This window comes from Acartia tonsa, chromosome 13, assembly GCF_053477335.1.
Source record: "Acartia tonsa isolate MP-2025a chromosome 13, ASM5347733v1, whole genome shotgun sequence".
NCBI lineage: Eukaryota > Metazoa > Arthropoda > Copepoda > Calanoida > Acartiidae > Acartia > Acartia tonsa.
This window is the reverse complement of record NC_137272.1, coordinates 6,880,009-6,892,066: the sequence shown is the minus strand read 5'-3', so window position 1 is coordinate 6,892,066 and position 12,058 is coordinate 6,880,009. Positions and strand designations below refer to the sequence as shown.

The 12,058-nt window shown below is 33.3% G+C and overlaps 1 protein-coding gene across 1 annotated transcript in view; it reads right to left on the bottom strand.

Annotated features, from left to right (window-relative positions):
• Fancm (FA complementation group M) overlaps positions 1 to 12,058 on the bottom strand; it is a 40,312-nt gene that overhangs the window by 17,000 nt on the left and 11,254 nt on the right. The window contains exons 15-29 of the mRNA XM_080146176.1: positions 11,746 to 11,943; positions 11,367 to 11,430; positions 10,780 to 10,867; positions 10,348 to 10,457; positions 9,795 to 9,835; positions 9,089 to 9,166; positions 8,798 to 8,847; positions 7,464 to 7,588; positions 6,974 to 7,078; positions 6,512 to 6,583; positions 5,968 to 6,054; positions 4,102 to 4,213; positions 3,549 to 3,685; positions 2,727 to 2,886; positions 2,439 to 2,507 (exon numbers count right to left, since the gene is read on the bottom strand). Of these exons, the coding sequence (XP_080002302.1) occupies positions 2,439 to 2,507; positions 2,727 to 2,886; positions 3,549 to 3,685; positions 4,102 to 4,213; positions 5,968 to 6,054; positions 6,512 to 6,583; positions 6,974 to 7,078; positions 7,464 to 7,588; positions 8,798 to 8,847; positions 9,089 to 9,166; positions 9,795 to 9,835; positions 10,348 to 10,457; positions 10,780 to 10,867; positions 11,367 to 11,430; positions 11,746 to 11,943 (1,496 nt within the window). The remainder of the gene's footprint in view (positions 1 to 2,438; positions 2,508 to 2,726; positions 2,887 to 3,548; positions 3,686 to 4,101; positions 4,214 to 5,967; positions 6,055 to 6,511; positions 6,584 to 6,973; positions 7,079 to 7,463; positions 7,589 to 8,797; positions 8,848 to 9,088; positions 9,167 to 9,794; positions 9,836 to 10,347; positions 10,458 to 10,779; positions 10,868 to 11,366; positions 11,431 to 11,745; positions 11,944 to 12,058) is intronic.

The following is a 12,058-nucleotide window of genomic DNA, read 5'->3' as shown; positions in this document are numbered from 1 at the left end:
AAAAATTGAACAGGGGTTCCCCTTGGGACAAGTTACTTAAAAACACTCAGACTCGAGCTCATTTATAGACGTTTATTTCCTATATACATCTGTCATGGATCTTAATGCAATAAATCAAGCCGTTTAGTAAAAAAACTGTCGAAAATAATTCACAAGGTAAAAAACAGAAAAGTTGTCGCTTATAATATATAGGTATAGAATAAGTAGAAAAACCCAAGGATCTAAAGGGACAAGACAATGGCCGATAAATTGGCGTACATTCCCAATGATGATATACAAAATTACCCCTTCTGTAGATTAAACTTAGTGGTTGAAACGTTTGAATACTGAACTTAATGAATCAACTAAACACAGTTCACTAGAGACCCCAAAGTTGTTAATACAACGAATTAATAAAACGTTATTATAAAACTTTGGGGACTATTTTATTAAACAGTTCATTGTCCCCTCTCTAAGAGAAAAATCATTTTCAGTGGAATTTTAAAAATATAATATGTATCTACTATATATACAGGTTGGTAGGGTACATTGTACTGTGAAAATTGGTACCCAAAGTTTTATAAACATGTTGGATGTGCGACATCTAAGTTTCAAAAGATTTGAACATACAGACATGTAATTTATAGAAATGCTTCGCATCTAATTCAATTTATGCATTAAACCCTATATTTTTACTCAATATAAGAATATTAATCTGGACTAGAATGATCATTAAGCATAATTATCTTTCACATCTCAGGGCATAAGACATAATCATTATGACTAGCCCATAGGCAGTTTTAATGCTATTTTTTTTGTATTTTTGCCTAATACTATCTATATACTCCCATATATGGACAATACTAGCCTATCTATGGTAATCTATTTGTGATTAACTATTGTTATGTGATTATATAATAATGTTGTATCTACTGTTAAAGTAACCATGTAACCCATTAAGTAAACTAAGCATTCCTAAAGCCATAGCTTCATTGACGTCACAAGTTAACATACAAACACTTTATTGATCAGACATTAATTAAATCATGATAATAAGTTATCTTTATAACTTGTAGCTATTAAAAATTTTAGTTATTTACTAACTCTTGAACTATCTAGTTCTCTTCTTCTCCTGGCTTAAAGGTAATGATCTTAGTTAATTTAGCATGCATTGTAGTTTTAATTTAGGTTCCTTGGCACTTAGCATAATTTGTGCATAGGTTCTTTCCTAAAGGCCTAACACTATGCACAATTCACTGCTATGGACTTAAGGCAATCTCATGATTCCTACTACTACTTATGTTCTCCTGCACTTATGTATATTATATCCTATCTTGTAACATTAATATATAAGGGGGGGGAAGTTCTGACACATTTGCGTAAACCTGGTGTATAGGCTTTATCTTTGGACTGATAGGATAGGTTATTAGGGATAAAATCATTCTTATATGATGAATTTCCCCTAGATTTAAGATTTTTTGGATAGGCCTCCAGGTTCCAGAGCTCCAGGCCTCCAGGTGGTCTCTTTACAGGTAAAAATGAAAAATTTTTTTTTTTTTTAGAGTTAGATGTCAGCTTAGGAGACAAAATATGTATGTTTTTTCTTCAAATATGTGAATAACAATCAAAAAGAAGCGTATTTTGTTTTATAAGTTAACCTCTAACTCTTCAAAAAAAAAAATCTTATTTTTCATTTTTACCTGTACAGAGACCACCTGGAGGCCTGGAGCTCCGGAACCTGGAGGCCTATCCAAAAAATCTTAAATCTTGGGGAAATTCATCATATAAGAATGATTTTATCCCTAATAACCTATCCTCTCAGTCCAAAGATAAAGCCTATACACCAGGTTTACGCAAATGTGTCAGAACTTCCCCCCCCCCCCCCTTGATCCACTTGTAATGCAAATACACATTATAAAACCCATCTTCCTCCTTATAAAACTTAATATTATTAAATGATATAGATCGGACATTATAACCAACCATCTACTCTTAGATTAAAGCAATATAGTACCGTGCGTGGGTATTTTGTTAGGCTGTCACGCGCCTAACCAAATTCGTATTATAATTGTGGGAGTAAAGGGACTATCATTCTACACTGACATACCAGCTTTGAGAATGTCTATGGGTATTTCAGTAAAAGTATATTTTAAAAGTAGTACTCATAGAAGAGCGACGTCTATCACCCAGATTTAAGGACAAGCGCCCATTCGCACTACCAATGTTCTCTAATTTATGGCTAAAAAACTTTTTTAATTTAATTTCGATTGGCTAGTTCCAAACTTTACAACAAACAATTCTAGGGGTAATTTTGTTTATCAGCATAGAGGTTGTATAGAAATTATTCGTCCATTGTCTCATCCTCTAAGATAAATTAACGGATTCATTATTAACGTTTTGGTTTTGGAATTAATTTTGACACAAAAGTTCAATTCTACAAGAATAATATTTTTTGTTGCCTGTTTTTTATTTGTTGATTTTGCTGTTCTTGGTTCTGGTAACTCTTGGTTTCTAGTTTCATCAGTTTCCTAAATGTTTGATCCCCTTTTGATAAAGTAACAGGATGTCTATCTGTTTATCTGTCTGTCTGTTTGTTGTTGTAGTTACAAAATCTTCCAAGGAACCATGAAAACTTGAGAAGCTAGGTACCCTGTAAAGGAGAACCATATCAGTACTGCGATTAGTGTGATCCTTCGGTACAGACAGGTAGACATCCTGTTACTTTATTATAAGAATTAAAACCTAACCTTAACTTTACTTTCAATATCTTCTGCCATCTGATTGAGTTTAAGGCTGTCAGAGGCCAGCTCGCGGATTTTCAGGTAAACTCTTGTCAAATCTCCTTCTCCTACAAGCTTCCGCGAGGCCGGCTCTTTGTTCCACAACGCATAATCAGAGAGATCAATCCTTAAAAAATTTATATCCAATATAATCCTTATAAAAAAGTAACAGGATCTGTATGTGTACCACCACTCTCCCAAATCTCCCTCCTCTACAAGCTTCCGCGAGGCCGGCTCTTTGTTCCACAACGCGTAATCAGAGAGATTAATCCTTAAACAATATTATGTATAATTAAATACAGGGAGACACATTTGGCTGTTTATTACTTTAGTCCCTAAAGTTTTATAATAGCATTTCTTATTCGTTGGCTCAACAACTTTGGAGACTTTCTTTGGAGACTTTTTTATTGGTTGGTTTATTAAGTGTGCAAACGTTTCAACCCCTATTTGTAATCTACAGAAGGAGTAGTGTTGTGTATAGTCATTAATTTATCGGACATTGTCTTATCCTTTTAAATTACTGGATTAATGTACAGTTGTATTTACCTAGATTCTAAATCCTCGTCTTGTGTAAAGTTAACAAGTGTGTACTCTTTGTGTACTTACCTAAGTACTAAATCCTCGTCTTGTGTACTCTTAACAAGAACAGTGTACTCTTTGTGTACTTACCTAGGTACTAAATCCTCGTCTTGTGTAATGTTAACAAGTGTGTACTCTTTGTATACTTACCTAGGTACTAAATCCTCGTCTTGTGTAATGTTAACAAGTGTGTACTCTTTGTGTACTTACCTAGGTACTAAATCCTCGTCTTGTGTACTCTTAACAAGAACAGTGTACTCTTTGTCCCAATATTCTTCTGGGTCAAGCAAACGTTTTACTGGTCTGTCGGAGGGCTGGTCCTCTCCGAAAACTTCCCTCCATCGTTCCTGAAAGAAATTATGTTTAGAAATGGATCATACTTTAACCTTTTTGTACTGCTTGAAAATACACCAAAAGTGCTAAAGTCAACTTGAATTAGCTCTTTGTCTTGGTAACTGTTTAGATTTAAAAGAAAAAATTTTTTTTAGGAGGGTCGGGGCCCGGGGATGTCGGCAACCCCTCCCCCAATTTTCAATTTTAGTTTTTTTAAAAATTTTTTGGGGGGCAATTTTTTCTAGGGGCGATTTCTCTTGGGAGGGTGGTGGTACCCACCCTAAAATAGCTATAAACCTTCTCAGAACCTCTGAGAAGCTACCCTGTAAAGAAAAACCGTATCGGTTAAGAGGTTAACGAGATTCTTTGCTACATCCTGTTACTTTATTATTAAGATTGTAATGCAGCTACTCAATAAACAAATTTAAACCTGATCAGTATCTGTAAGAAATCCGCAGTTTTGTCTGAATACATCATATTTGTTGCCAGATTTTCGTCCCTTTAATTTCGTACCTCCTTGTTGCTCGCCAATACTTTTTCTGAATATAGCTTTTTCATCATTTTCGCCAATAAAAAAAAATAAAAGAAATTGATCACTTAAAGACCGCATTTGATTTTTTAGGATAGAGGATTTATTATTTCTTGGATCTTACACCAGATTTTTATGTTATACAGCATGACCCTCAAAAAAGTATTTTTAAGCATCTGCAGCCCTTATTTCTCAATGAATTATAAAAAAATGCTTATGTCCTTGTTCTCCATAGTATTCCACATAATTATGTAGATATAAAAATATTTTTTTTACCTCCATTAACACCGGAGATTTTTAGAGCTAAAGTTTTGAAAAAGTGACTGAGAAAAAGAATTTTTTTTTGCTTCTCTTATTTTTTGGATGGTTATATTATGTTTTTCTGGCAACTGAATAATGATACACAAAGAAAAACAAGTTAACTAATTATTTCTTTTTTATTCCACCAAAAAATATAAATTTTTAATGGCAAAAAATACTACTGAATGAATTGATTATTTGCAAATTTTAGGGCATTTATTAACCCTTATTTGAGAAAAGGATTAATTATGACAGTTGCTCCGCCTACTTTTCTGACATCTCAATAATTTAATAGGAGGTTAATTAAGCTTTTTAGACAAAAAAATCATTATGTTTTAATTTTATTTTCTTTATAACTTTTTTATTAAAGTTAGGATTATGAAACAAAAACAATTTTCCTGATATATTCATAAAGATTTATTTGGTTTTTTAATCTTAAACAATTTTGCCTAATAAGTAAGTTTTTCAAAATATCATTAAACTAAAAAGACTCAAAAAATAGGTGTAAAAAAATGCTTTTTACTCAAAAACTAATTTTTTTATTTTATTTTTGTAAAAAGTTTCTGCTAGTAACAAAAAAAAAAGGATTTCTACCTTAATTTTGCTAAAAAAGTCGTTTCATGTTAAAAGTTACTTTTTCCTCAGTCACTTTTTCAAAACTTTAGCTCTAAAAATCTCCGGTGTTAATAGAGGTAAAAAAAATATTTTCATATCTACTTATGTGGAATACTATGGAGAACAAGGACATATGCATTTTTTTATAATTCATTGAGAAATAAGGGCTGCAGATGCTTAAAAATACTTTTTTGAGGGTCATGTATAATAAAGTAAACTCTGTAGAGGGCTAAAATAACCATCTCCCTCATCCCCCTCCCCTCCCACTGGATATTCGGCCCGACCAAAAAATTTATCTCCTGTTATAATATCCACGTATATTTTACATCCATTTTTAAGATTGATATTTTATTTTCTACTGAAATTAGCAATGATAACCCCACCCTCCATAATGATATTTTTTTTAAATTTAATTCAATTAAAACTAAGGTGGGGGGGGGGGGGGGGTAGTGAGGGAAGGGTCTAACTGTTCTCAAGAGGTACTTTGTGTAAAAGCACCAAATTTTCAAAATAAATCATTAAAAATAAAAGTTAATGGACAATGGTTATTTGTTAATGTGTTTAACTTTAATTGTCTACCTCCTCTCTTTGACCTGAGTATTAAATATAATTTTTTAACTGAGCTTCTATGAACAAAGGGGGTCATTTTTTTCAAATATATTCCATAACGTAGTGTGTTAGCGTTTAGCCAAAGGCGCTTATTAAGTCAAACTGTTCTTAATTTTGACCAAATGTTTATATATGAAATGTTCATAATTAAAAACTGTTTGATTTAATAAGCGCATTTGACTGGAAGCTTGCACCTAATTTTACGGAAAATATTATTTCCAATGACTAAAGTTATGTTTCCTGTTATAAGCAGAATGTGACGGAGCTTTGAATTCTTCAGTGATCATCTTCATTTGTAAACATTCAGGGGTTACACCTCGTGGCACCATTCTAAGCAAATAAAATAACAAGGATGACAACGTCCATAAGTAGCGAAGAACAAAATAATCATGAAATTGACATGGACAATTTATGTTTAAGAGCAGATGTTCATTTGTTATAACAAAGAAAAGAATGTGATAGGTATACACTCAAAGAAAATTACGAAACTTTATAAGATAAGGTTTATATCTTTTAAAGCATGACCGACAGCCATACGGGTAAAATGTATACATTGTAGGAATCTTCACTGAAAATTTCAGTTATCTTTAATAAGTCTAGAAAATCATATTCAAAAAATAAAATACAACAAAACATTACTAGTCCATAGTCCCACCACCCGGCCCTAGAAAATAGCCTAAACCCCCTGCACAGTACCAGTAGGTATATTCCTTCAGACAGACAAACAGACAGAAAGACAAACATCAAGTTACATTTTATTATCGATATTAAGATAAAGAAAGCATACCTAGGACAGTTAGGATAAAGAGCATGGACCAATTTATTTCTTTCCAACAGTGCTTTGTTAATTGTCTTCTTACTAAATATAAAAATAATTCATTATCATAAATAATTTTTAAAAATGAATTTAAGAAGCAGCAAATAGTTCCTAATAAAAATGACGTCATGTGATTCAAATAACCAATGATAGGCCAGTCTACATACACTTTACCATTGGTCAATGTATATTGGCCTATCATTGGTCATTTGTATTGTGATGTCATTTTAAATAGGCACTATTTGCTGCTTCTTAATTAAACATTTGTAAATTGTATGACTACAAAACAATTTTATTCAAAACAAAATATTTCCTAGACTGATCTTATAGCTTCGCATTACTTTTTTTAGACTTGCAGCTGCGATTCTACCATCTTGGTGCTTTTAATTCGAAAGGAAGAAGCAAAACATTGAAGTTAAGTAACATGTTTACCTAATTAGAGACTGATTATATTTTCTCTCCTCCAATCCTTCAGTGACCAGAACAACAATTCTTCCCGCCCTTTTTCTACCTGTACGACCCATACGCTGTACAAGTCTAGCAATCATTGTTTACAATATAAATGGATGTTGAATATGCGTGGTTATTATGACAGGAGAAAAATTGTCGTCAATTTAGGTTGCAATATCCCCTCGCATAGATTGAAAGTAAACTGTAATACCGAAAGTTTATACAAGATAATGTTTTAAGAAAACTTTTGAAATAAAAAGTTACTTAAATGTCCCAAAATGCAACAGTGAAAATCAAATTATAATCGGCTAAGATACCCCTAATAAATTATTAAAGTAAAATAGACATACAAACAAGCATCCTTCTGCTTCATTAATTGAAAAAATTAAGAACTCCGACAAAAATCCAACTATGGCTATCTTTTTAAGGTTTATTTCTAGATTTTCAAATAACGATATTTTGTAAACAATGCCTGATGGGTGATTTAGATACATCAAACAGGACAATAAGATCCACCTCTCCAATGTCCAACCCTTCCTCGCCGACGCAGGTAGCCACCAGAGTGTTGTACCCACCTGACCGGAACCTACTGATCACCTACACAAGGACAAGTATCGTCAACAAATTCCACTTTCTGAGGTTTGTTTGAGATATTATCCTTTTAAAAACATAAGAGATTATCTATCTACTAGCGGCTTCGCCCCTAGCCTCTAGGGGCTTTGCCCCAAGAGGTGATAAAAAAATTAATATTTATTGTTTTTAGTGAGAGAATGTTGCTATTCTTTCATTCAAAATAAATGCTGGAATAAAAAATATTTTTGGCAGCCTGCGGCAGCCTGTATCAGAGCAAAATAAAAAATAAGAGGGGGATTTTTTTGTTTTTTGGGGGGTTAGGGGTGTCCCACCCCCCAAGAAAATAGCTTAAAACCACCACAGGACCAATAGGTATATACCCTCAAGAGTAGAATCCGATCAGTTCAGTGGTTACTGAGATCTTAAGCTTCAGACGGACGGACGGACGGACAGACAGACAGACAGACATCGTACTACTTTGTATTATTGATACCAAGTGTTCTTGCTACCAGCTAACAAAATGATCATGTTACTTTTGTATACCTAAAGATTTCCTTATATCTGAGGAAATTCCAATTCTTTTCTATCACCAATGACATAATGGATAGACGGATACAGTCAGTCTTATATCTTTAACTAGTGGCTACGCCCCTAGAAGCCTCTAGGGGCACTTATTTTAGGAGGGGTAAAATTTGACCTCATCCCATATTAAATTTGAGTTTCAAAAGAATAAAAAAAAAATATTTTTTGGGGGGGATAGGGTGAAGACACCCTCCCAAAAAAAAGTTTAAAACCTTCCCAGGACCTATAAAAAGCTTTACTGTAAAGGAGAACAATATCGGTTCAGCGGTTAGCGAGATCCTTCGGAACAGACAAAAACGCTTACTACTTTATACAATAGGATAATAGTACGGTATTTTGTCTGAAGCTAGCTTAAGATCTAACTAAACACTGAAAAGATTGGGATTCCATTTGTTTCAGAGAACCTTCACAACATAAGTCTCATGGTGCTTTTAGGCAATTTTATTTTTTATTTTAGCCTATTTTTCTTCTCTTTTTTACCCTTTAAATACAAATCCCCTTGAGGCTAGGGGTGCAGTCGCTTGTATCTTTAATAGCAGATGAGCAAGTAACAGTTTTCATGTACAAATCTTTATGCCTTCACAATCCGTTCACACTGACGGACAGTCAAACATATGCTAGTGTTGTAGAACAGCTGCGCCACTAAAATACCTCTATCTGTTCTTTCTGAGATAATCCCTTCTTGCCAACAGAACCAGCCTAGTTTCATCATCAACATATATATTTAAATGTCTGTTAAAAGTATTAAAAGTACTCAGGGGTGTATATTCTGCACAGGATTCCATGCTAAAGGGAAGGGGGTGGGGTTAAAAAATATGTAAGAGGGGTTAAGAAAATAAAAGAATTCTGAAAACATTTTCCCCTCATCCTTATAAAATTGTAAAAGTGCTGTTAAGAAAATAAACAAATGTTGTATATGATTAATAAATGTTAGTCATCCCTGTCCAATAAAAGCCATAGGTTTAATGGTTGGAGAATAATCTGCTAGACAGCCAACAACCTCATGGACAGAGTCTCTGTGTACATCATTATTAATAGTCAGCATTATATTTATACAATATTATATACATAATAGTTAGAGAATAATCTGCTAGACAACCAACAACCTAATGGAAAGAGTCTCTGTGTACATCATCAATAGACAGCAGTAAATATATAAATACATATTGTAAGTTTTTTTTTGTCTGAAGCTTAAGATCTCAATAATAACTGTATTGATTGCATTATCTATTTTAAGCAATTTCCACATAAGTTCTTTTAAAAGTTTAAGGCTATTTCTCTATGGGTAAATTACAAGCTTGAAAGGCTTATGTTTGTCATAAAACTTTAAATTCAATACATCTAAATAGGGAATTTTAAATCTTTTGTATATCAAATACCAGTACAACTAACAGTGATATGGACAATGACATACCACCTAGAGAACTTTTGATCATTGGTAAGTTGAGCGTATTGATTTTTTAAAAATTCATTGTAATTTGTTTACTGAAAAATGCAAAAAAGACTAGGTACTTTAAAATTCAAAATTAGATGTTTATGGTTAAAAAGTTTAAAGTAGATAGTTTTTATTAGAAGAACCACATAATTTTTAAATTTTTGTCATGGAATATAGTAGGTACTGTTATTGGTGAATCTCTATTATTCCTGTATTGACTAAAAATCATCACTCTAGTATCTTGTCCCTTGTCTGAGACAGAAAAAAAAGATACTCTTTGACGTTATTCATTAAGATCTCCAAATATGATACCCCCCCCCCCCCCCTCTAACTTTACAGACTATTTGGACTTTGATCACAAGACCTTTTTCTTGTCATTCTAAAATTAAATTAGCTGTTTTTTTTAATCTTAAGGTTCAAGATAATGGACGATAAATTGTTGTACCTTACCAATGATAAAAAATAAAATTAGCCCTTACGTAGATTAAAACTGTTGGTTGAAAAGAGTGAAAAATCAACCTAATAAACAGCCAACCACAATTTTACAACAGTATCCAAAGTTTTTAAGCCAACGAAAATGTTTAAATATTTCGCCAAGTCATTAAACTTGATAAAGTGAACATTTTCTTTTCTTTTTAAGCTGAAATAAGTAAAGTCAACCATATATTATTTGATTGACTCCGTGACAACTTAGGTCCAAAAAAAACCTTAGAAACTATGACTAATCAATCAATTAATCATATATTAGCCAAAGAGTATAATTCCTTTAAAGTCTTGAAAATGTTGCTGCACAACTTCAATAAGCTTTTCAATCTTTGGATGGCTGACAACTATCTTGTCTTGGGCTTCCTCTTTCTTGTTCACAGAGTTACTATCCTAAAATTAATAACTAGCAGGGATCAAAAGGGATTAGACAATAGTTGATAAATTGATGTAAACCTAAATGAAGATACACAAAATTACCCCTTCTGTAGATGAGAATTAGTGGTTGAAACGTATGAACACTCATATTAATGAATGAACCAATCAAAATTCACTAAGTTGTTAAGACACCGAAGAAGAAAAAGACGTTAATATAGGTAAATCTTTTGGGACTAGTGTAATGTCCACTGTCCTCGCCCTCCCTGAATTATTGTACTCATAATCCAAAGCCCCTATAAACCCCCCCCCCCCCCAAATAAAAATAATATATATTTACCTGTTGTGTTAGATGGATCCTTGACTGGTTAAGCATGGAGTGCTGGCTATCAGCTTTGAATTTCTCTGTCAGTTTATCAAGCATGTCCCTGCAAATCAGAATATAAGGATGTAGCATATTGATAGAGTACGGATAGCCCCCCCCCCCCTTTGGGAATAAAATAATGTTTATTTTATTTTTAACCAATCAATCATAATGAGAAGAGTTTTCAGAGGTCTAATAGCATATAGCATATCCTTTTATATAAAGTAGTAAGCATTTTTTTGTCTGTAGCGATCTCGCTAACCACTGAACCGATATGGTTCTCCTTTACAGTGAAGCTACTTATAGGTCCTAAGATAGTTTTAAGGCTATCTTATTTCTAAAAGTAAGTCTGGATATAGTTTTAGGCTATTTTCTGCCTTTTCAATATAAAAATAAAGTTAGGCTAGTTTACATTGAGTATAAGGATTCAAGGAAGCCTCTGGTAGTCAATATAGAGCAACTACACACCTCTTATTTCCAACTTATCTAAAAAATAAGGGAATTTTACGCTCGCTAGGAACTTTGAAGGAAAGCACTAATTTAGTAATTATGGTACTCCTTACCTCCAGGCTGGGATACGACCAAGACTTTGATTTATTCTCTTTCCTGACATATCTCCTTCGTCCTAGGTTTCACAATGACTTTTTATCAGGGATCTAAAGGGATAATACAATGGCCGATAAAATGGTGTACATCCACAATGATGATACACAAAATTCCCTCTTTTGTAGATTAAAGTTATTGGTTTACACGTTTGAACTCTCAACTTAATGAATCAACCAATCAAAATTTAGTAAAGTCCCCAAAGTTGTTAAGCCAACGAATAAGAAAACGTTATTATAAAATTTTGGGGACTAGTGTAATAAACAGCCCATTGTCCCCCCTCTCTCTCTGCCTCTATAGCCACAAAATATTAAACTTGTAAAAAGTCATTTTTTTCCTTTTTGGTGAAGAAATTGAAGAACGGCCGCATTCCATGTTGTGTCAACAGATCATAACCATGGTACAGCGACATTGCCACGGCGAAATCCGCCTCCACGATGCCTCGCTGGGCGGGCGTCACGCCGCCCGGCGGGTTTTGCCGCCATTCGTCACGTGATTTGAGAATGGAAAATTTGGAGTAGATGTTGGGGTTGGGACCTAATAATATAGGTAAAAAAAATATGTAATATGATAAATCCTTAAAATAAAGTAAGATGATCCCTGTCTATTTGTTTGTCTGTGTGTACCGAAGGATATCGCGAACCGCTAAACC